The 21132-nt window shown below is 37.8% G+C and overlaps 2 protein-coding genes across 5 annotated transcripts; one reads left to right on the top strand and one right to left on the bottom strand.

Annotated features, from left to right (window-relative positions):
• Positions 1-4406: 4406 nt before the first annotated feature.
• On the bottom strand, positions 4407-8938 carry LOC122834187 (zinc finger protein 77-like). 4 transcript variants are annotated; one of them, XR_006371148.1, is made up of 4 exons: positions 8622-8938; positions 5517-7207; positions 5118-5178; positions 4407-4986 (listed from the first exon to the last, which is right to left on the bottom strand). XR_006371148.1 is itself a non-coding variant. In XM_044122375.1 (2 exons), the coding sequence occupies exons 1-2, from the start codon at positions 8800-8802 to the stop codon at positions 6285-6287; spliced, it is 1104 nt and encodes a 367-aa protein (XP_043978310.1). In that variant the 5' UTR covers positions 8803-8938; the 3' UTR covers positions 4407-6284. The 4 variants fall into 4 exon arrangements, 1 of the variants encoding a protein (XP_043978310.1); XR_006371146.1 differs by having other exon boundaries at positions 5118-7207; XR_006371147.1 differs by having other exon boundaries at positions 4407-5178.
• Positions 8939-9898: 960 nt separating this feature from the next.
• ccdc3b (coiled-coil domain containing 3b) lies at positions 9899-20422 on the top strand. The gene is made up of 3 exons (XM_044122373.1): positions 9899-10507; positions 12319-12493; positions 19085-20422. Exons 1-3 carry the CDS (start codon positions 10128-10130, stop codon positions 19376-19378), a joined length of 849 nt encoding a protein of 282 aa, XP_043978308.1. The 5' UTR covers positions 9899-10127; the 3' UTR covers positions 19379-20422.
• The last annotated feature ends 710 nt before the right edge of the window (positions 20423-21132 follow it).

Genomic DNA, 21132 nt, shown 5'->3' with positions numbered 1-21132 from the left:
CCCCGGAAACCACGATATAACCCCCACCCTGGCAGAAGTTTATCTTCATCTCTACTAAGATCAGTCTAATTTCTCCTGAATTTCCACTTTCCAACAACCTCAAACTCACCATCTCTTTCTCACTGCTCTTCAGAATACAGAGACCCTGGTTGCCAAGAACTACACAAGCTCACTTTTCCTCATTGTAAAAATAAACTTTATTCATCTGATCCTCTGTTCTCCTGGTGGTGTTCAGTATATGGGTAAAGAAACTACGACCCATCATGACAGACACAACATAAAAATGATAAGGATTAATTTGAAATTATGCTTAAAACATATGAAAAGTATAAAACAGCAGCTCTTTGGAAATATAAGTGTGCATCAAACTCTGAAGATTTATATGCTACATTAAATAAAGTGGCATTCTACAAGCAGCTTTATTTAAAACCACCTCTTTCCTGAGTTGTCTAGGTTGTTTTTTTTTTTTTGTTTTGTTTTTTTTTCTAAATCCCTCACATTGCTTGACAAACCCTAAAATCTGTTTAAACTAACTACTGTCTGTACACATGCTTTTCCAATATTGTCCCTTTACTTGTCCTTTCACTGATTGAATCAAGGCTCAAATTTCATCAGGCTTAGAGAGTCAAATACATCTGTATTGATTCCTATACTCACATATATAGGTAAACAGCATATTCTGATGTGGTTTGTTTGTAAAGGCCAGTCTGTATGCAATGTGTTTGTGGTTAATGTGAAACTTGCATTGTGATTAGAACATCAAATGGTTCTTCAGGTGTACCAGCACAGCATTTGTGTCATCTGTTCAGAGGAAATCTTTCTGTCTGGGATTCACTGAGAATTATCACCATCAACAGTGCGTGTCTCTCCATTAATGTTGCTTCGGGACATTATCAAAGGGAGCCCTAAATGTCAAATCTGACCTGCTAAGATTATTGTTCCTTGTTGCAGAAGAGATTGTGTATCCATCAGATTCAAATAAAAGACTTATATATTACATAAGCCAAGTATTTTAATGATAATTTCTTAGATGCACAGAAGTATTTTTTCCCCATCCTTTTACATATAACATTGTATATTTTGGAGACATTTAAGGAAACCTAATTTGACAATCAGCCTTAAACATAAACATATTCTATATTTCCAAAATATGTGATCTTTTATGACATATAAACAAGATCTACTTTTCAATGAGAATGTTTTTTTTGTTGTTGTTTTGTTTTGTTCTTTGCTGCAAAATAATCATCTATTTCAGTCTAGTACACCAGCATCCTTCAGTGTTCCCAGAAGGTCCTTGGAACAACCACTACAAATGACTGGTTTACTTAGAGTCTGAGAGATGATTGGTCCAACAGCTACGCTTTTTATTACCTTTCCTATTACTTAACCTCCTGCAGGAAAGCAGTATGTGCTTTCACATCCACAGTCCTCCAGAGGCAGCGACATGTAGTGGGATAGAAGTGGGATCATACGACCACACACGTAATCCTGCCAGTGGGTCTCTGAGGAGGGGAAATCGATCGGTCAAAGAAAAGCATAACAGTAGCTGCAAGACATGGGATGTGTGGCAAAGTAATCATGTTTCTGTGTGTGAGAGTGTGCTGTGTGGGTTTGGTTGTGTGTTAGCCCTTAAGACTGCAGTAGGTTACTTTTATTGGGGAAAAAAAGAAAAGAAAGTTTTTTATATATTTGTTAAAACTGCCACTATGTCCTCACAGAACAACATGAGACAAACAATCTGTGGAAAAAATCCTTCTCCCCGATCCTTCTGCTATCTGCAGAAATACACAATTTGGTCAGAAATAACCAATCAGAACTAGGAGGAGGGTCTTAGCGATGCCAGTCATCCTCGTGTACAGGCTGCTTACACCCTCCCCCTTGCTCGTAACTGTTCTCTAGTCTCCACAACACAGCCTGCCATGAATGCACAGGCTAGTTAGCATGGCCACTGACGTCAGCAGATAAACAGTTTTCCTACAACATAATGTTGTTTATCCACCAATACATTCAGTCTCCTTGGTAAAATACACATTTCTATATCAGTATTGATATTTCTATACCTGTGCAAAATATATCTCTGCACTATGCACTGAAACATATTTCTATATCAGTATCAATATCTATCTCGTACACTCTTTAAATTGTGGTTTGTTTTTGAAAGCTGAATTTTTCTCACTTGGCTGGATTTGTAAAATCATTCCCTGTTTAAATAATCTACTTCTTCAACCACGTCATTCAATCAGTAACCTCTGATTAGGATGCTGGTGTGTACTTAAGCTTGACTGGATGAAGAGCAGCTCTACTCTAAAAATAATGGTGATGCAATAAGGAAGAAAACACCAGAGTCTCGCTGTGATTAGCTGTTGATCTGCCTGGATTTTGTGATGCTTTGGTTCACTGCCATTTTTTCCCATGGATTAGTACACCTTCAGTGTATTGTCTAGTATATTGGCTTTTGTTTCAGTTATTTGTTTATGCACCCATCTTCTGTAAAATCATTATTCTCTTCAACATGCAAAGAATAAATGATTCTCTACCAAAACATTTCCTGAAAAACTTAAGGGCAACTCTTCTTCTGTGAACCTGTCAGACTGGGAATCCATTGGTCAAAAATGCATCTCCTTTCATTACCTAACATAATTCTTGCGTTATTACTTTGCAGCTGCTTAGCTGATCCCACCTATGGTGTCCTAGCACAGATTGGGATCATTAGCAAAAGGTTTTTGTGCCCAGTAATTAGGATTGGGGAAGGTTATAGCTTTAAAAATATCCAGATTTTCAACTATTTGATTTGTCTGACAGAGGGACGCTGTTAGTGAACCTGTGAGAGCACTTTCTGGAGAAAAGAACTAATTGTGGCTATTGAATAATACCAAAATAAATACCAACTTGGCTGCTTACCTATTTTAAAAAAAGAGTTGTGATTCTCTTCTAATATGTATTTGGTTTGCTCGCAGACTACATCACTCAAATGATATGACATTTTCAGTTTGAAAACGAAACACAAGCACTCTGCTGAAATGCAAACAGCCTAAACCGCAATGACTTGCAGCAACCGCTGAATTACTCACAGTCAGTAAAACAAAATAGTCATTTGTTCTACCTTCAATATCTTCAGTAAGACATTTCTCATCTGAACACTACACATGTTCTCCTGGTATCTCTACGATTACAATCAAACATATAAATAAATAAATAAATGTGTCCTTACTGCTGTGTTCCCAATCTGTCTCCTGCTGGCACCTTTACAAGATGTGGCATTTTAGTGGAGACCAGCGTTCAGAGCAATGCCCTTATATTCCTAGTGGCTGCAGACACGTCTGCAGGGCTGAAACCAGGTGAAGTGTTATTCTGACTTTGATAAACATCACAAGAAAGGGTATTTATTTATTTACAATTGAGATATGCATCAAGTCTCTTTTCAAATGACATGGCATTGGGAGTGTAGAAGAAGCTATGGATATCAGTATTATTTATTCACATGATTTGATCAGAGTTCATGTCTTTTTTTTTTTGTACAGTAGTTTTTGCTGTCAAGTGTTCTTAAATTAAAGTGGTAAGTGTGCCCCCAAGAGTCGTAAACATGTTACTGCATAATCATTTGCAGCAAATCGGTTTTACTAAATCACTCAGAGTAGCTGAGGACTTTTGCAGATTTATATTGATGCAATGAACTATTGTAATTTACTGCAGCAAGTTTTTGTGTTATGTTAGGAAAAGCTGAATAGAAGCAATAATTATACACTGCAGGGTAAAAAAAAAAAAAAAGACCTTCCCATGGCTTATGAAAATATTCATGTTGATTTAACATTTTCATGTTTTTGCCATGGAGACCACAAAAAAATTATGTGTTTTACAATAATTTTATCTGGCAGACTGTCAGAAAGCAATGCCTACCTGTGTAATAGAAGTCCTTTTTTTCTAAACTACTTTGTAGTCAGTTGCTTTTATTGCAATCCATGTACAACAAATCCACCACAATCAAATGTCTTCAGAAGTCTTCAAATTAGCAATTAGAGTCCACTTGCACCCAATTTTGTCATTGCTTCCCAGTGAGCTATTTTGCAAAGAAAGGGCAATTTTAAGACACCCCAAAAGAATTGCAGCACTAGTGGCAGCAAAATCTGATCCTACAAAGTATTGACTCAGGGAGATTGAACACAAATGCAGCAAACTCTCTTCAGTACAATCAAATGCTGTAGTTGGAATGTGATAAAGTATACAACAATGTACAAATACTTTTTCAAGGCACCGTATGCACACCACAATGGTTTTATATTTGATGCATCTTTTATCAAAGTGGGAAATCTTAACATTCTTTGTAGCTTTAAACTCTTTCAAAAGACACTATTTGCAGGGATAAGCTGATTTGGGACTCCTTAGAATAATGCAAGAAACTCACAGTAAATGGTCAGATATTACTTTATTTGAAAATAACATTTAATTGGTAAAACACTGTACAGAGTATGTGCTGGGGAGCTAAGATCCCCCTAGGAAGACAGCATGTGATGGGCTACTGGCCAGCTGTGAAAAACTAGCAACTATTTATTGATTTGTTACAGAGGTAAGTGACCAACATGGCTGTGGTATACTCTGCTGGTAACAACCTCCATTCATGTTCAAGTCTGTGTTGTTTAATCCTTTAGCAAAATTCTGCAGTACAAATCAGTTTGTGCTTATTCCAGCATCAAACAAAAACAAATGTAATCGTTTTGATAACGACGTATCACTCTATAATGCAACCTCCTGATATAAATGCAGCCTTGATTCTGTGGCGGAAAACAATGGCCCAGAAATGTAAAAAGAAAGTACTTTTATTTCATAACAATCCAGCTTTCACGTGAAAATGAAAAATATTAAAAAAATAAAATAAAATAAAAAACTTCACACATTGTGGAAACACTGGTGCACATAAGCCTTTACCTGCTTAGCACTGCTGGATAAGTGGTTCTGTTAATACTGTATGGTTCAACTTCATTTGTGCATCTGCAAGCAAAGATGCCACCGCAGATGTTATGAATGAAAGAAAAAACACACCATACATTCCTAAAATAATAGTGAGTTAGAACAAGTGGCATTCCACACAATATCACGTTATTTTATCGGTGAAGACTCACGTTAGATTTGACGCTAATCCCGTGAGATGGCAGTGATTTGCTCTGTAAGAACGCAGCAGCACTAAAGAGACAGAAGACAGGATTAAAAGTGAAACAAAGCTGTCAGATCTGCAAAACTTGAAACTCAAGCCAGACGTTAGAGATACAACAATCTCTAACGTTGTGTCAACTCCATAATCAGTTGTCTTTCCAGTATTTCAAAGTTTTTAACCTTTGAAATAATGAAGCACTTTGTTAATTTTGACAAAAGGAGAATATTTCCCATTCATGTGTTAGTTTTGTAGCTGCATCATTCTTCATATCTAGAATGAAAATTAGAGTGTCTGTAACGCAAATGAAAACTGGAGATAAGAGGGTTTTTTTTATTTTATTGAATGTAAAGTGGTTTGCCATACACACATGCAGCTTCTTGTGTTGGCGCCTCACTAGCTGCTGCCTGAAGTTGTTTGGTCTGCTTTCTGTGTGAAAAATGAACCAAACCAGATAGAGGTGTGAAATCTTTCAGCACTCCCATCCACTTTAACCAAGTTCCCAAGATCACGCTGGTGTGGAAAAACTTCATCTCCTAAACAGTAAAATTGGAACTAAGTCCAACTGAGAAAATGACACTGAATACAGTGGAGTTGCGTTCAACATCACTTTCTAAGTTATTGATACAGCTTCATGATACACACTTTTTTTAAAAAACAATTGCTAAGAATTGTGCTTAATCTTAATTTTAAAACCAACAAAAAGAATGACCACAAAGAAAAAGGGTAGTCTGCAGCTCCAGCCACATGGACATAGTGACCGCCTGGTGATGAACTGAATGTGCTGATCGTTCTTGATACATCCCCGTTCCAAGGCTTGTGTGGAAGACTCCATGCTAATCATAAGGCTGGAAAAAACACTACATAATCCTGAAAAGTCCAGCTATTAATTCAAACTGTGTCTACTTTAATAATACGTAATGATAAATACAAAACACTGTAAAGAACGTACTAAACTGGCTAATACAAACTATATAAAGGAAGTGAGAAATTACAGGTTTGGTTAAAAAGTGTTCTTTACAGAAGCAGAACTTCTACGTTCTCAGAAGTAGGAAGAAATGCCTCGTCAGTGGCAGCAATTGTAGCTTTACATTGAACACTTTCCCACAACAACGACTCCCAAACTGAACCCCTTCCATTACTGCCCCGAGAAGTAGGTCCCCTCCCGACTGTGCGTCTGAAGGTGCCTTTTGATTTTGTCAGAGCGGCTAAAGCACTTGCCGCACACGGGGCAGCTGTACGGCTTCTCTCCGGTGTGGATCCTCATGTGGACCTTCAGATGAGCCATCTGAGTGAAGCCCTTCCCACAAATCTGGCAGCGAAAGGGTTTTTCTCCTGTGTGGCTCCGCTGGTGCTCCTGAAGCCTGCCGGAGGAGCTGCAGCATTTTCCGCACACTCCGCAGCGGTAAGGTTTTTCTCGAGTGTGCACTTGCACGTGGACGTGAAGGTGTCCGATGTGACTGAATGCCTCGCCGCAGACTTTGCAACAGAACGACGACATGTGGCCCTGCAAGGGAGATTTTTGATGGGGGCATTCCATGGCATTGGACCCTTGGTTCCTCATGAGAGGGGTTTGTCCTCGGTTAGGGTCGGTCACCGCTCCTTTGGCGCTGCCCATCTGTCCACCGTTCTCAACACCAATAATGTCGATGTTGTTCTCATTTGAGCAGTTTGGGTTGACTGGTGCAAGAGGCTGGGCACCGCTGCCGGATGATGCGGCACCTCTGTGACAGCCGCCGCCGCTCTCGCCCTTCACGTGCCTCGACGCGTTGCGAGATGCAGGATCTCTCTCCCTGTTCTCCACGCCCTGAGTCTGAGGAAGGCCGGATGTGTGGGGACCCTCCTGAGGGTACTCGTTCGCTACACGTGGGGGGGTGAACATATTTTCCGCTGTGCTGCAGGAGCCATGTCCTCGAAGCTGATCTTCTCCCTGGTTGGGCCGCATGTCTCGTTTGTCTTTGATCTGAATGGGAATACGCTCTTGATGTCCCATACTTGGACTCCACTCTCGACGGGGATGCTCACTGTCCTCTTCCTCCAACAGCGCCATGGACGAGCGATCTGAAGGGAAAGAGGCCAGAAGTGGAAAGGATGAAAATAAAAGCCATGCAACGAAGAACATGTCATACGGAGGGAAGGGAAGTTAATTCAAAGGGACTTTCAATTAATTTCAAAAACTTGAGAAAAACCAGTCAGAATAAATACCCCCACAGCAATATAACAGTATAACCAGTTATTTTGGAAATAACTGATTGACTATCTTTGGAACTGAAGTTAGTTTAATGACCTAAAACACTACAATGTGACAAAAAGCAGGTAAAGCCTGCTTTTTGTGACCTTGAGAAAGCACAGTGCTTTTCTCGTTACCTTGAAGATTTAATTGCATTTGTAGATTTTAAGTAATGCATCAACAGGTCTGTGACTTTGGACCGTTTTAGAAAAATTATTTCATTAACCGAAAACACTTTACCATTAAGTCAATACTTTTTTTTATTTTTCCTCAGAAAGTTAAATAAAAAACTATTCTGTTATTTGTCTTTCTTAGAAGTTGGAACCAACAAATATTGAAAATAAACATATATATATATATATATATATATATATATATATATATATATATATATATATATCGTATATATATATATATATATATCGTATATATATATATATATATATATATCGTATATATATATATATATTAGGATGATCTTGTAATAATTCCTACTTCTAAAAAAAATAATTCGAGGTAAAACAGAACTAAATAAAGCAGAATGGGAAGCCATACCTCAAATCACCTGATTAAAGTGATAATGTGATTAATTACCCCACACGAGGTTCAGAACAAAATTGGAACTTATCTGAAGCTTACTACCAAGATTTAAAAACGTTTCTTTAGATTTAAAAAAAAAAGCTTAGTGTCTTTTTCTTTCAAGACTGAATATTCTTTGTTGCCGTTTTTATTTACGATGTTTTTATTAGCATGTTCTATACACCGAAGTGCTTCCGTGAGTGGGCAAACAAATGAAGAAAACAAACAAAAAAAGAAATAAAGGCACATATAATAATTTCTATTGTACTGTTATGTTCCAAAACATCTAATGAAGGTCTCAAAACATTTTTCTAGCTGCTATCAGTTGCTGCGTGTCCCTGCCAAACCAATGCAGGGTTATTTGAAATAAACTGTTAAAGTGCAAAGGAAGAGTTAAACTTTACTCGGTCAGGTCTAAACTGGATGTCTGCTAGCTGACTGGCTAACGAACAAAGGTCGCTAACATGTTAGCCGCTTCTCAGCAGCAGCTAATTAACACCGAGATTTCCACAACAGCTCTGCAAGGATATTCTACAGCATTGTATTAATAAATTAGACATTTGTCCCAAATACTCCCCCCCCCCCATTCTGAATAACTCTAGCTTTAGCATGACTTGGTGGCAACGACACAAACCGTTTCCCCGTTAGCTCCTTAAAATAGCTAACCTGGCCATATCTCTATCCCAGCGTCTCGGAGCCTCCGTCTCAGATGGTCGTTCTCCCTCTCCCTGATCGCTATCTCCTCCTGGTACTCCAAAATTGTGTCCTCAACAGACTTGTAAATCTCCTGTGCGGCAAGCATAAGACGTTCAGTCAAAAAGACGTTCAAAAACTGAAGTTTGGTCATTTTCCTAGATTACTCGGGAGATCCTGGGAACATCCAAAATGGACCAAAAGGATGCTTTTCCCAGTCACGTGACGTGGATCAGCGCTTCTTCTTCTCTCCCCTCTTGATCTTCGCCTTCTCCCAAAAGAGAGTTACTATGTCAGGCTGATTTGTCATTTTATAGTGCGACTTCTCATGGTAGTATTGATAATTGAAAAAGTCTTCGTCCAAATAGATGGATTATTCAGCTATCCATAATGCAATTCACGCTTAATACCACATGAGGTATTCCAAATATCTTAAATCACCTTGTTTACAGCAAAAGGATTCATTAGTTAAATAATAATACGTCTTTGAAATACTTTTCTTGGACTAATGCATTCATTTCAACATCCGAAAGTTTAGGGTTTTTTTTATTTTGAGGGCTGCGCATGGGAAGTATGGTAAATACATGTATTCAGTATTATGAAATTATAAGTTAAGCTAAAGTACAAAGAAACTAGATTTAACATGATCATTTTTAATTTAGTATAAATATTCTTAATCAGCTATAGTTAAGCTTTTAAGTATATACCGTACTTACATCAATGTAATCGTTCTTTAATCTTTCACTATGATAATTGATACGAGACTGTAACTGCACATTTTCTTAAAGATGTCCATATATGCTATCACTATCTTAGTTTTATATGAATCTTTTTGTTACAAAATCTTTTAAGAACGATTAACTTTTCAAGACTAGGCTTAAAACTGACCATATTGAAAGAGTCCTTCCTTTTTGATTAACATTAATGGTAAGAATAAGAAAAAATTATTGTCATTATGAAAGCTTTAATTTTTCATTAAAAACTGAAGGAAATTAACCCAAACACTGTCGTTCTCCAAGATGTCCATCAGAGGGCGCCAGTGACATTTTCTTAGTTTAATTGTTTAATATTTAAACTTTTCTAAGGATTTGTTGAAATGAATTATCTTTAACATAATGTCAAACTATTGGGAATAGCAGAGGCTCTTTTTATTACATAGTAATTTAGAGAAACTTTTATTAAATGAGTTCACACAAACTTATTTCCCTTGCTGCTTCTCGTCTTGTCTCAGAGGTAAGAGGCAGTTTCTTGCAGAGGATGCTGGTGGGGTGGTTAGGCTGGAGCTCTGGTCGGACAAGTTAGCAGGATTACACTGACTGGAGCGATCTCCGGGGCTTCTTCATCTTGCAAAATCCTCCAACAGATCTGGAGAAAAAAATATTTTTGCATAACTGAAAACACATGTGAAACACCTTTTTTTTTCAACCCCACTTAATTGCATCCTGTCCGAGTCTTGTGCGCCTTTATGCGGAGCGACAGATGGGTCCTCTCCGACGCATCATGTGGATTATTCTGGGGTTTGTTTTGGCAGCTGGGGGCACCGATGGGAGCTGGGGATGTCAGTTACCCCACGACTGGAGACCGCAGACGGAAGCGTGCCGCGCTGAGCTGGCGGAGATCATCGTCTTTGCCAAGGTGCTGGCTCTACACAAAGAGTCCTACAGCGTGTACAACTACCTGCCGTGGCAGCACGACACAGACCTGCTCTTCTCCGCAGAGATCGAGCTGCTGTGCGACCAGTCCTGGGGCAGCATGCTGGAGGTCCCCGCTGGCTCCAGGTTCAACGTCAGTGGCCTGGGATACTTGCCTTGCTTCTCCTACAGCGTCACCGAAAACAACAACTACTACTTCTTTCTAAGGTGAACAGTGTCAACATCCTCTATTCACGGGCCCTATTGAGTTATTAATGAATAACAACCATGCATGCATCTGGGGTAAAGTGTTATGACACCCAAAGGAGTGATATGAATCAGTTTCTCCTGAACATTTTTTTTTTTTTTTTTGAGGGGGAAGGTGTTCATTTCCCCTTTGCATTATTCCACATATGTTTAAAAGGCTACATCATTTGTTATGTTTGGAGCAGTTTTCCTCCAACACTTTCAGTGTGCAGACTTGCTGTCCTAATTTGACATGCACAACCCGGTTGCACCCTCTCACTGATGTGTTCACTTTTGTTTCTTAAGAAATTCTGCGATTAATTTAACCTTTTCTGAAAACTGTTCTGCCATTTGCACAAATAGCTAAAAAAAAAAATAAGACCCAGAACATGTGTTCAATTACTGCCATTGAGTTTGGAGGTTCTTTGACCCTGAGAATGTTAAACACTTTTACTGCATGTGGAAAGCACATCTTGTGCTTCTCTTAAAGGTTAAAGGTTGTCATTAATGTGCCTTGTGGCCAAGTTACAAACCTTTAACGTATTTTATTATGAATAACACAAAGTAGTGGGTAATTGTGAAACAGAAGGAAATGTATATGTTTTATTGTTTGAGACCCATTTACTCTGACACCCTTAAATAAAATTCAGTGTGACTAATGGACTCTTCTGGGAGATGTAACCTTAGGAAATTATGCAAAGAAGGATTCTTCGTAAATATCAAGAAAACAATGGTCAGCCCTGACCATCCTCTTCATGAGACTGTCTTGTGAAAAAAGGATCATCTTCAGCCATAGCCTTCTTCAGAATTTTTTTTCCTCTCCCCCAAACCATCTTCTTGGACAAAAATAGCTTCTCCAGTCAATCATGACTACATGCTCCCTAGACAGGATAAATCACAGCCTAACACTGAAAAAATCATTGAAGGACATCCCTCAGGATCCATAAAAATAGACTGAGTGTGCTGCTAAATCCATACGTTTGCTGAAAAACATTTGGCCCACTTTTTTGCTCTCTCTGGAGTTCTACTCTCTCTGTTAAAGAAAACTTCATTGCATTAATGCTAAAGATGATCGATATGCACTATCAGTTACTATACCTGATGTTTTTTTATTTAGTTCACTTTTTTTCTCAGGTTTATATACTCCACCCTGAATCTGCAAATCCAAATACTTTTAGTTCCCGTGATTACATCTAACCTTTGACATCATCTGCTGAAGGAAAACATGAGCTCTCCCTTGGCACTTCAACATACTAACAGCACAGCCTCTGACAGGGACAGCTAGCCAGAGGACGTTCCCCGAGGGCCTTGAAATGAAATCCAGATGAATAACACAAAACTTCCTGAAGATATCAAACACACTTCATAAATCCCTCTCACCTTGTAATTTACTGGTTGAGTCATCCACATGCTTCTCAGTGTTTTATAATATTAAATCAAAGTCTGCCAGCAAGTTACATAGTTATATTTTCTTCCCTCATTTTTTAAACATTAACAGGTATATCTATGCAATGAATTGGCAGGTTACTTGTGGGAACTTTCATATTAAGCGAGAGCTTAAAGCACTCTTGATAATTTTTTTTTTCCTGCATGTGTATGCTACCCTGTTGTTGTCACGTTACTTAATTTCATTGAATTGTACTGCACTTTGGTCGCCATCTGTTGTTTTGATGTGCTATACCACCAAATTCATATTGACGTGTTTTCATCTGAATTTAGTCAGACATGCAAACTCTTTTGCTTTGTTTTTTGTTTTCTTCATTAAGCATATTTGTGCTCTTTATGCCATGTAGGATGGATGAAAACTACAACATTATTCCACATGGAGTTAATTTCCAGGACCCCATCTTCCCCGACACTCCAGAGAACCACCGCATGTTTGCCAGCCTCTTCCAGTTCTCCAACTGCACACCTGGAACTCAAGTCCACAGCTTCACTCCAGAGTGGGAGGCTCAAGAGGACAGCCGGGTACGTACGCACTGAAGATGGTGACTTACGTCTGTGACTTTCACCCAAGTGAAAGTCTGTGACTTTCTAGAGTCTAGAGTTTAGACTTAGACTCTAGACTCTAAGTCTTGACTTAGAGTCTCTGCAAAAAACAGAGACTCTAGACTTGACTTAGACTTGCTCTGGTAAAGACTCTAAATTTGATCCTCAGTCAAGTTCTAAGACTTGACCACCCTAAACAGTCTTTATCTTATGTGTAATAAATGGTAAAATTTAGCAATTGCAGACCCTGTCAGTAAATATTAATGTAAAAATTCCCTGTGGGTAAGTGTGGTATATACAAATGATTTGTCATGGTAATGTTACACACAGAAGGTTTGGATTCTAATGTTTCTTGGCAGGAAAAGGAGTATACAGAAACTTTTGACTTCCTCTGTTTTTATTTAATATCAGCAGTATTAAATAAACATTTATAGTCAGACTGCAGGTTCTCGTGTTTCAGGGTGTGTTTGATGCATAAACTAAGCACTAATATGAGCAGATTTCAGACGTCTCTAACACTGAACCATATATTAAATGACCAAAACTCACTTTAAAGCAAAATAAAAATAATTTACCTTCGACATCTTACTCTTTTGGGATTAAGCTAGCATCGTCATAAAAACACTTTTAGCTCTTTAAATTATACATATTCATCTAGAAATTTGAAATTAACAGGCACTAATCTTTTTTTACTAAGTGTATATGAATGTAAATGCACGTTCATATTGTTATTGAGGTAAATGTTATACCTTCAGTTTGTTGGCATGCGAGATAGTGCCTGTGCCTGTTTTCATTTTCTTACCATATCCTTGCTTGTTATGCAATTGTATATTTCTACTGGATAGAAGCTACTGTATGGAGTCGTTCGAGTGTACGTTTGTTTTGGTTTTAATCTGTAAAGCATGTTGTGTGCTATTTAAATACAGTTTTATTTGTTTACCATAATTCCCAGCACGTAATCACAGTTTTGTTACTGAATTGAACGTGAAAAAGAAAGTAATACTGATGTTACATCTCTATGCACTATATTTGGCTTGAAGGTCATTTTTCTAATTCATAACCTACAGCATTTCTCTGTATTTGACAATTTACATGGCTTGGATACGCAATGTTCAATCGTAAGACTTGGACTTAACTTGAGACCTGGATTTACCCTTTAAAGACTGAACTTGACTTGCACTTTAATCTGAGAGATTTATCTTGACATTGACCTGTCCCTCAATGGTTTAAGCCTCATCTCGTACTAGCCCTGGAATAGTTGGGACTTTACTTAGACCTACCTCTAAAAAATCTAACTTGGCTTGATTTTGAATTACTCCTTCAAAACTTGGGAGCTAACATGGAGTTGGCCCTCAAGGTCTTGAAATTTGACCTCTGCTGTTGTGTCTAATGTGGACACAACAGAGCTGAGTATATAGGTTTGACTTCGGAAAGAGTCGTATGAGTCTTTTGTTTCAGGTACTTGGTGAAATAGCCCATTCTGGTTCAGCTGTAACTGTTTCACAAAAGTTGGACATATTGTGGAGCTCACAAAAAGGATTAGGCATTACATCTCTTTGTTGTCAATGAAATGATGGAAAAAGCTGGCATGTCAAAATGTTCTTAATGCACGAGAAACCAGAAGCACATTTCTTGAGGTTTGGCAAGACAGAGAACTTGCAACGTCTGAAGGAAAATTGAAAAAGCACAAGAGTCAATAAATGAATTAAGGAAATTAAAGCCAGGAATAGAGCGTTCATTGCAGCATCATATAAACTGCTACACATAAAATACTTTAGAGACTTCCCACAGACCCAGGCACCTAATAAAAGGACCCTACAAGGAGATGCCTTCTTTCTTTTTCACAATAAGCTGATGTTATTGAGCAGAGCTGTTTTCCCATCTAAACATCACTGGTAATCCCTTGGTAGAAAGGTGTGTGCCTTTTCTTAAATTATGATATTATATAAAAATAGTGAACTTGCTCCATGTAATATATCAGATTTAGTCTGGCCTTGCTTTTCCTCTGTCTACAATCATTTTCTGGCTTTTCATACAAAAAGAAATTTGCCATGGATTTCCGTTAACCTTTGGATCAGGGTTGTGATTATAAATACATAGCAAAATCTTTTGAATATATCATTGTTTCGATAAGTAATCCTCTTCAAAGTTAGAAACATGATGGTACTTTACCTTCTACAACTGGTAGATACTCTTGATCCAACTTATAAGAAAATGCCTGAGCTGACTGTGATTTAAATGGTAAATTGGGACGTTTTGGACTCTAAAGCGCAACATTAATAGCCATTAGCTAGATATTTGTTTTCAGTTTTTGGTGGCATGATTCAGTTTTTTGTATTGGGGCGGGGTTCTTGAAACAAGTGCTCTTCTGGACTTGACTGACTTAGATTTGTTTTTAGAAAGATCTATGCCCTTGAGCTATTTGCCTTTTGGTTTGTTTGAAGTATTTAGGAGAAAATTATAGGTATTTCTTTGCTGTATTTACCTTATAAATAGAGGTAAAAATCCTTCTAAACATTCCTACCCCTCATTAAATCTCTGACATCAATGAAAAACAATTAGAAAGAAAGGAGATAGCAAACAAAGCTTGCTGAGTGAGAACAGACACCTTTCAGTGTGTGTGAAGAGGTAGGCAGGGCAGCAAAGCAGTTAGTGGGGCAAGTACAAGGGCTGACCTCCTGGAAACAACCATCCCACTGTGCTTCTTGCTGCTTAAAAACAGCACAAGTTATTTACTGCTAAACAGACAAGCACTGGATGTTTACCTGCAGTAGTAAATAGGCATTCACAACCACTTGTAGACTTATGCTATCTTTTCATTTTTGACTGTATCCATAGCAATAATTTTTAATCCAAATCTGAGAGAGATGAATGATGTCATTTTTTTTTTCTCTTATCCAAATGAGAGAACAAGTTTCCCAGTTGTTGCAGAGTATGTACAGACTTTTTTTTTTTTTACTTGAAATATGAAGTAGATAGAAGCAGTGCTATCTATCTGCCAGCACAACAGGTTGGTCACCACAGAAAACACAGGCCAAACAAGATACTTTGTTGACAAATAAAAAACAGAGATTTTCTAGGTAAGTCCATTTTCTGTAGACATTCACTGTTCCTCTCCCAACACATTACTTCATCTATATCCTCTTGACAATTTGGAATGACAGTTTGTTTCATTCGGGGTTAAAATTAAATATTAGTTGCTTCTGAGTCCTAAGTAAACCTTCAATTTTGTAGCTATTGATCAAATTATCTTTAAATCATACATAATCCACAGCTGTTTTTTAAAAGAAAAAAAGTTTAAACATATATGTTGTATAGGAGGCTAAAGAAAATCAGTAAGAACTAAAGTAGAAGTCTCTAAAATCTCACTGAAACATGACAACTACTACCCAGCAGCAGCTGCTACCTTTCTTGAATAACTTCAGTAACTCTGACAGCCATAATTTTTGGAGTGCTCCACCTCAGACTGAGTGTGTCCTCATGTAAAAATCATTTGTGGGCACAAAAAATGTAAAGTTGGTAAGTTGTTAAATGTAACACTTTCTGCTTTTCCCTTTTCGGTGCCTAAATGTGATTCTTTTCCGGTTTAAAGCTTCGTACTTTCAAAGAAAGTCCTCAGGGACCAAAGTGAAAGCACATGGAAAGAGTGCACAGCTAACATTACAACAAGTAACGTTCTAACCAGTGATGTGGGTCGGCAGCACTTTTTTTTTTTACATTTCCTCAAACCCCTCAGTGGTTGTTATCTGATGGCAGAGAATTTACTTCGGTTGTCCCGCTAGCCCATGTGGAAGCGTTAGAGTCCGCTGAGGAAATCTAAGAAACACAGTCAGAGGCATATGGAGGTAATTTTTTAGTTCTAGCCAGGAAGGGTCCAGGTCTTTGGTTCATCTGTCTCAGGTTCGCGGACATGTTGGATTTCAGCTCACAACAGTGTCTCAGTGAAACAGAGGGACTTTGCTTAGCTGGTTTACTATGTTGTCAATGAAGTATTTTTATAATAAGAATCATTTTTGCATTTCTTTATTCTCGTCTGCTCACATGCAGTCAAGCTAACTCAATTTTTCATTAGAATCTGATTCTGGATCGCCTTTTGTTTTTGATGTGAAGTTGCACTTACTTCAAGTCCGAAATCAAAATTGATCAGAGTCCAATTTATTTATTAAGCTCATTGGAAAACTGGATGTTTGCCAAAGTGCTGTGCATACTAACAAAAATAGATAAAAGGAAAAGAAAAATAAAACACAAAGAAAGACTCAATACTACACAGATAATATAAGCAAGTCAATTCACAACTGATTAGAAATAATTGAAAAAAGGTGTGTTTTAAAGGAGACTTAAACACAGGAAGATAAGATGCCTGTTTAATGTTTGGTTTGAAGGCAGTTTGTTCCAAAGGTTGGGAATCTTAACAAAAAAAAGTTGAGCTCCTTTAAACTTCCACCTGGTTACAACTAAAAGCAACTAGTCAGCTTTTTGAGGTTGGCAATGAGAGATACGAAGTGAGAAGATGCTAAAAGGTACAGAGGAGAAAGAGGCCAGGACAGGTGAGATGTGTTTATGTAAGAAGATATCCCCATCAATACTTTGAACAAGTTGAAGAAGAACTAGAGATGGTTGACTGATGCCAGCATAAAGTGCATTGCAGCAGTCGAGGGGATGCATTACTCTCTCCAAGTCATGCCTAGATAAACCTAGTTCAAGTTTTGCTTTGCTTGCTTTAACTGGAAGAAACTTTTTTGCAGAACAGATTTGTTTTATCAAATTTAAACGGAGTCCACAATTATTTCAAAATTGGCTGTGTTCGGTCAAATGTATGACTCCAGAAAACAAAATGTAATAGGCAGGTTGCTTATTAGGCCTGAATATAACCAAGTGTTTTACTATCATTAAAGCAAGCGTTGATATCTTCAAAGAAATCCAACAGGGACTGGATGATGCATGGATGTTTGGGTGCTAGAGAAATGTAGATCTGACATTCATCTGCGTAGCAATGAAAGAGAAGGTCATGTTTTCTCTGATGTAAGGAAAACAGAAGAGGACCGCAAGAAAGAGGGGCAGAGGCAGCACACGAAATTTTCACTACTAACACAAAACCTTCTATCTGTCAGAGAGCCAAGCCAATTATATCCACTCAGTGCTCCGAATGAGAAACAAGATGGGAGTATCGAACTCTGCTGGAAGATCCAAAAGTCACAGAGTTTCTCACACATCTTCGTCTGCAGCTACATCTGAATTTGGTTTTTTCTCACTTTCACCACACGCTACTTTCCACAAGACGCATGAGAAACAGGATTGCCTTCACATTGTTCCCCTTCACTGTTTTTTTGTTTCTCTTCCTAAATCCCTTGTTTTAAGCTGCAAGCATCCAAAAATAACCCTTTTTTGGCTCATTCTTATACAAACATGGGAATGTCCTGGAGGACTTGTGGGCTGTTGATGCAGGCTCTGGGCCCAAAGAGCCTGTCAGCAGTGTTCCCTCATGTGACTTACACAAAGAATAGGCCAGTTCTACATCATACATGTAACAAAAAAGTTTTTTGTTTTATTTTTTCATTTTTACGACTTTATGGGGTCGGCTCGAGCCCTTAGCAGGTCTTAGCAATAGTTTCCAAGTAACCATATGACATAAACTAACAGAAACTTTGTTTAGTTGATCTAGTCATGATTGTCACGATTTATTTGCGTTAGCCCTGAAGTTATGACTCTTGTAAATCTTCTGAATATCACCACTAATACTAATACTAACACTAATATCTTCAAACTGAGCAAATGGTGCATATCAGTAACACTAAACCAAAATCCATAAAACTGATACTGGGTTTACAAACTCAATGTAAATAGAAATTTTAGTTGCGTCCAAAACTTTGGCCTGGGTTGGTTTTGCTTCCAAAATATTGTTGCGAAAGTTTATATCATGTCAGATTAACAGCTGAGACATGAGTGTTACAGGTGGGTGGATTTCAAACTCTATTCTTCCCAAAATGGGTGACACACACCCCACACAGGTGGATTGAAACAACGTGTAACCACAACGGAACATGAAACATGTCAGAACAAAGGATTAATATGGCAGCATTACCAAGAAAAATCTTTCATTTCAGAATCACATCATTAAATAAGGCATTGCCATATTTTTGCTAATTGATCAAAGCTTCACCTTGGCATTAAAGTAGCAACTACACATTTTAAAGTTGTCAACCAACAGGAAAGAAAATATGTCTCTTCATGATTTTAGTCAGAATGTTTATAAAAATCAAAGTTATAATATCCTGGATACACTGTGCATTGCAAAGAGGAGATTGGTGTTATTGGTGTTCCTACATAAAATTAAAGTGGTCAGTATTCAAATATACAAAGAGTTTTTCTGATTTTTGGTTGAAAACAGTTTCTAAAGCTATGTTTTTATTTCTTTCCACTTGAATTATGTGTCACTTTCCTTCCACCTCACAATTATTCGCTACTGACATTTATTCACATATACCATGTGAGTTTCCCCTTTTTTACTAAAAAATTGCTTTGGTGGAAAGCTTGAATACACAACCCTCTATTTTTTCTGTCTCTTCTCAGCTGTTGTGCTCCACAGTTCAGAAAGCTCTGTTCGAGGAAGAGGAGCGAGTGAGGACTCTCTCCCAGAGAGTGCGTACTTTGGAGAAAGCCAATGGCCACCTGAAGGAAAAGGTGAAGACTCTGAAACGTCTCTTGCGTCTGGCCCAACGAGAAACCACAAAAGAGCAGCAAACTCTCAGCCTTAAACAGCTCCATGAGACAAAGGTGGCCCAAACTCACCCTGACCAGGACACTACCCAAGATCAAAAGAACCAAGAACTTAAAAAAGTCCCACCTAAGAAGCTAAAAACCTAGGCGCTCCTTTGTTAAATAGCAGCAGAAATAGCTATTTCATTGTCTTGAGTGATAAATCACGCAATATAGCCTTTGATGACTTTTTTCTCTCTCTCTCTCTTAGTGCTGGACACATCATGTATTGTATCAATATTATGACCTTGGCTATGAAATGCAGAACATGACATATACTAATATGTTAATTGTGAACACTAAAAAGATTGTGATATATGGCTTGAGCTTGAATGGTGCCGTCTCATAACTCAAGATGCTTTGCGTTGTTTTAGTTGAGCAGGTCTGTCTTTATGGCTTTTCCACAGAACAAATCTCCAGGACATAAACCAAGTGGTGGAAGTGTTTGGATAAAAATGTTGTAATGCTATAAATATGTAAAGTCCATTTTTTAATGAGACATTGATGAAGAAAAGTTTCTTCTGTTCCATTCTTTTCATTGTTGTTATTATTCAAAGTTAAGCCAGTGTCCATACACAACATGTTTATATATAAAACTTTTTTTGTTTCTTTGTTTGTTTTACATCTGAATTTGCCACCTTTGGCTTGCCATCGCTAAAATCGCCCCACATTACTTCTCTCAATAAATCACTCTTAAGTGATTGTTTTTTTCTTTTGTTAGTGTTTGTTTTGTATTTGGTGCAGAGCATCATTTGTGGTATAAGGCTGATTTATTGTGGGTCAGAGATGAAGGTTGCCTTTATGAAGCATTCTGTGATTGCTTTGGTTTTTGCTCTGTTTCAATTATACCTTAAGCTTTTCCATTGCTGCAATATCTTATTATATAAAGCAGCTTTGAAAAAATAAAAATAAATTATCTTTTTCAAAAACGTTATCCTCCGCTTATTAATGTCATGTGTAACATGTTGAAATTTAAAACTGTTTTTGTTATGAACCTTTGCAGTGATATCTGTGAAATGTAATACTCCTCTTGAACACTACTGCCAGTACAGAGTGCCAGCGATACCCCTGTGATATATCAGTTTGAGTTTCGTGTGGTTGAAGATTTATGATTTTAACATTACATCCTCTTGTCTCTCACATTTCTCCAGATTTAGGCAGTCAGCAAGAAATAATAAAAAAAACGTTTTCATGTTCCAATCTGAATCAGATGTGATTCTTATGATTTGTTTCCTGATATTATTACACTGTGGGGGTCAACATAAGTTAATGTTCAAAAATCTGGAACACCAATATTTTAAGATGAATGTGTCTGGAAATATGTCTCGCCAAGAAAAGAATAAAGCGACCCCTGACAGCTGTGAGCACTGTTAAACTTATGTGCAAATTTCAGAACCCTGTAGGAATGTTCCCATAACCTTTATGTTTTAAAAGGAAGAGATGATACATGCATTAGAGTATGTTTAGTGTTCTTCACAGCACTATGAACTTATAAGTGCCCGAGAACAGGTACAATCTCACAGGGCATCATTAATCCGAAGTAAAAACTATCCCTGTGCTGGCCACTACAGCATTTTCTGACTGATGTGAAGAGATTTCCAACAGTCTTTTCAGGAAACCTAAATCAAATTTGCTTCCAAGGCTCAGTTGTATTAAATATTAACGGGGGCATGCAGCTCTTTACACAGCAAGAGAAGAAACAAACACAGAAATGGGAAGAAAAAAAAATAAAGAAAGTATGTTTGCTTTCTTACAAGGTGGCTTTGCAGAAACGCTTAGCGTACTTAGCCAACTATTATTTAGGGACTCATTTAAGCCCTAACGTTAAGCAGGAAGATTTTAGTGGAACGGCTCATCGCTGG

Source organism: Gambusia affinis, linkage group LG07 (genome assembly GCF_019740435.1).
Source record: "Gambusia affinis linkage group LG07, SWU_Gaff_1.0, whole genome shotgun sequence".
NCBI classification, from domain to species: Eukaryota; Metazoa; Chordata; class Actinopteri; order Cyprinodontiformes; family Poeciliidae; genus Gambusia; species Gambusia affinis.
The sequence above is the reverse complement of the archived record's forward strand: the minus strand, read 5'-3'. Positions and strand labels throughout refer to the sequence as shown.

Bases quoted from the DNA above. Each gene is read 5' to 3' on its own strand.
- LOC122834187 (XM_044122375.1), bottom strand. From the start codon at position 8,802: ATGACCAAACTTCAGTTTTTGAACGTCTTTTTGACTGAACGTCTTATG. The intron at 7,208-8,621 runs GTTAGCTATTTT...CTTTCCCTTCAG, and splicing joins TGGGATAGAGATATGGCCAG to ATCGCTCGTCCATGGCGCTG.
- ccdc3b (XM_044122373.1), top strand. From the start codon at position 10,128: ATGGGTCCTCTCCGACGCATCATGTGGATTATTCTGGGGTTTGTTTTG. The intron at 10,508-12,318 runs GTGAACAGTGTC...TATGCCATGTAG, and splicing joins AACTACTACTTCTTTCTAAG to GATGGATGAAAACTACAACA. The intron at 12,494-19,084 runs GTACGTACGCAC...GTCTCTTCTCAG, and splicing joins AGGCTCAAGAGGACAGCCGG to CTGTTGTGCTCCACAGTTCA.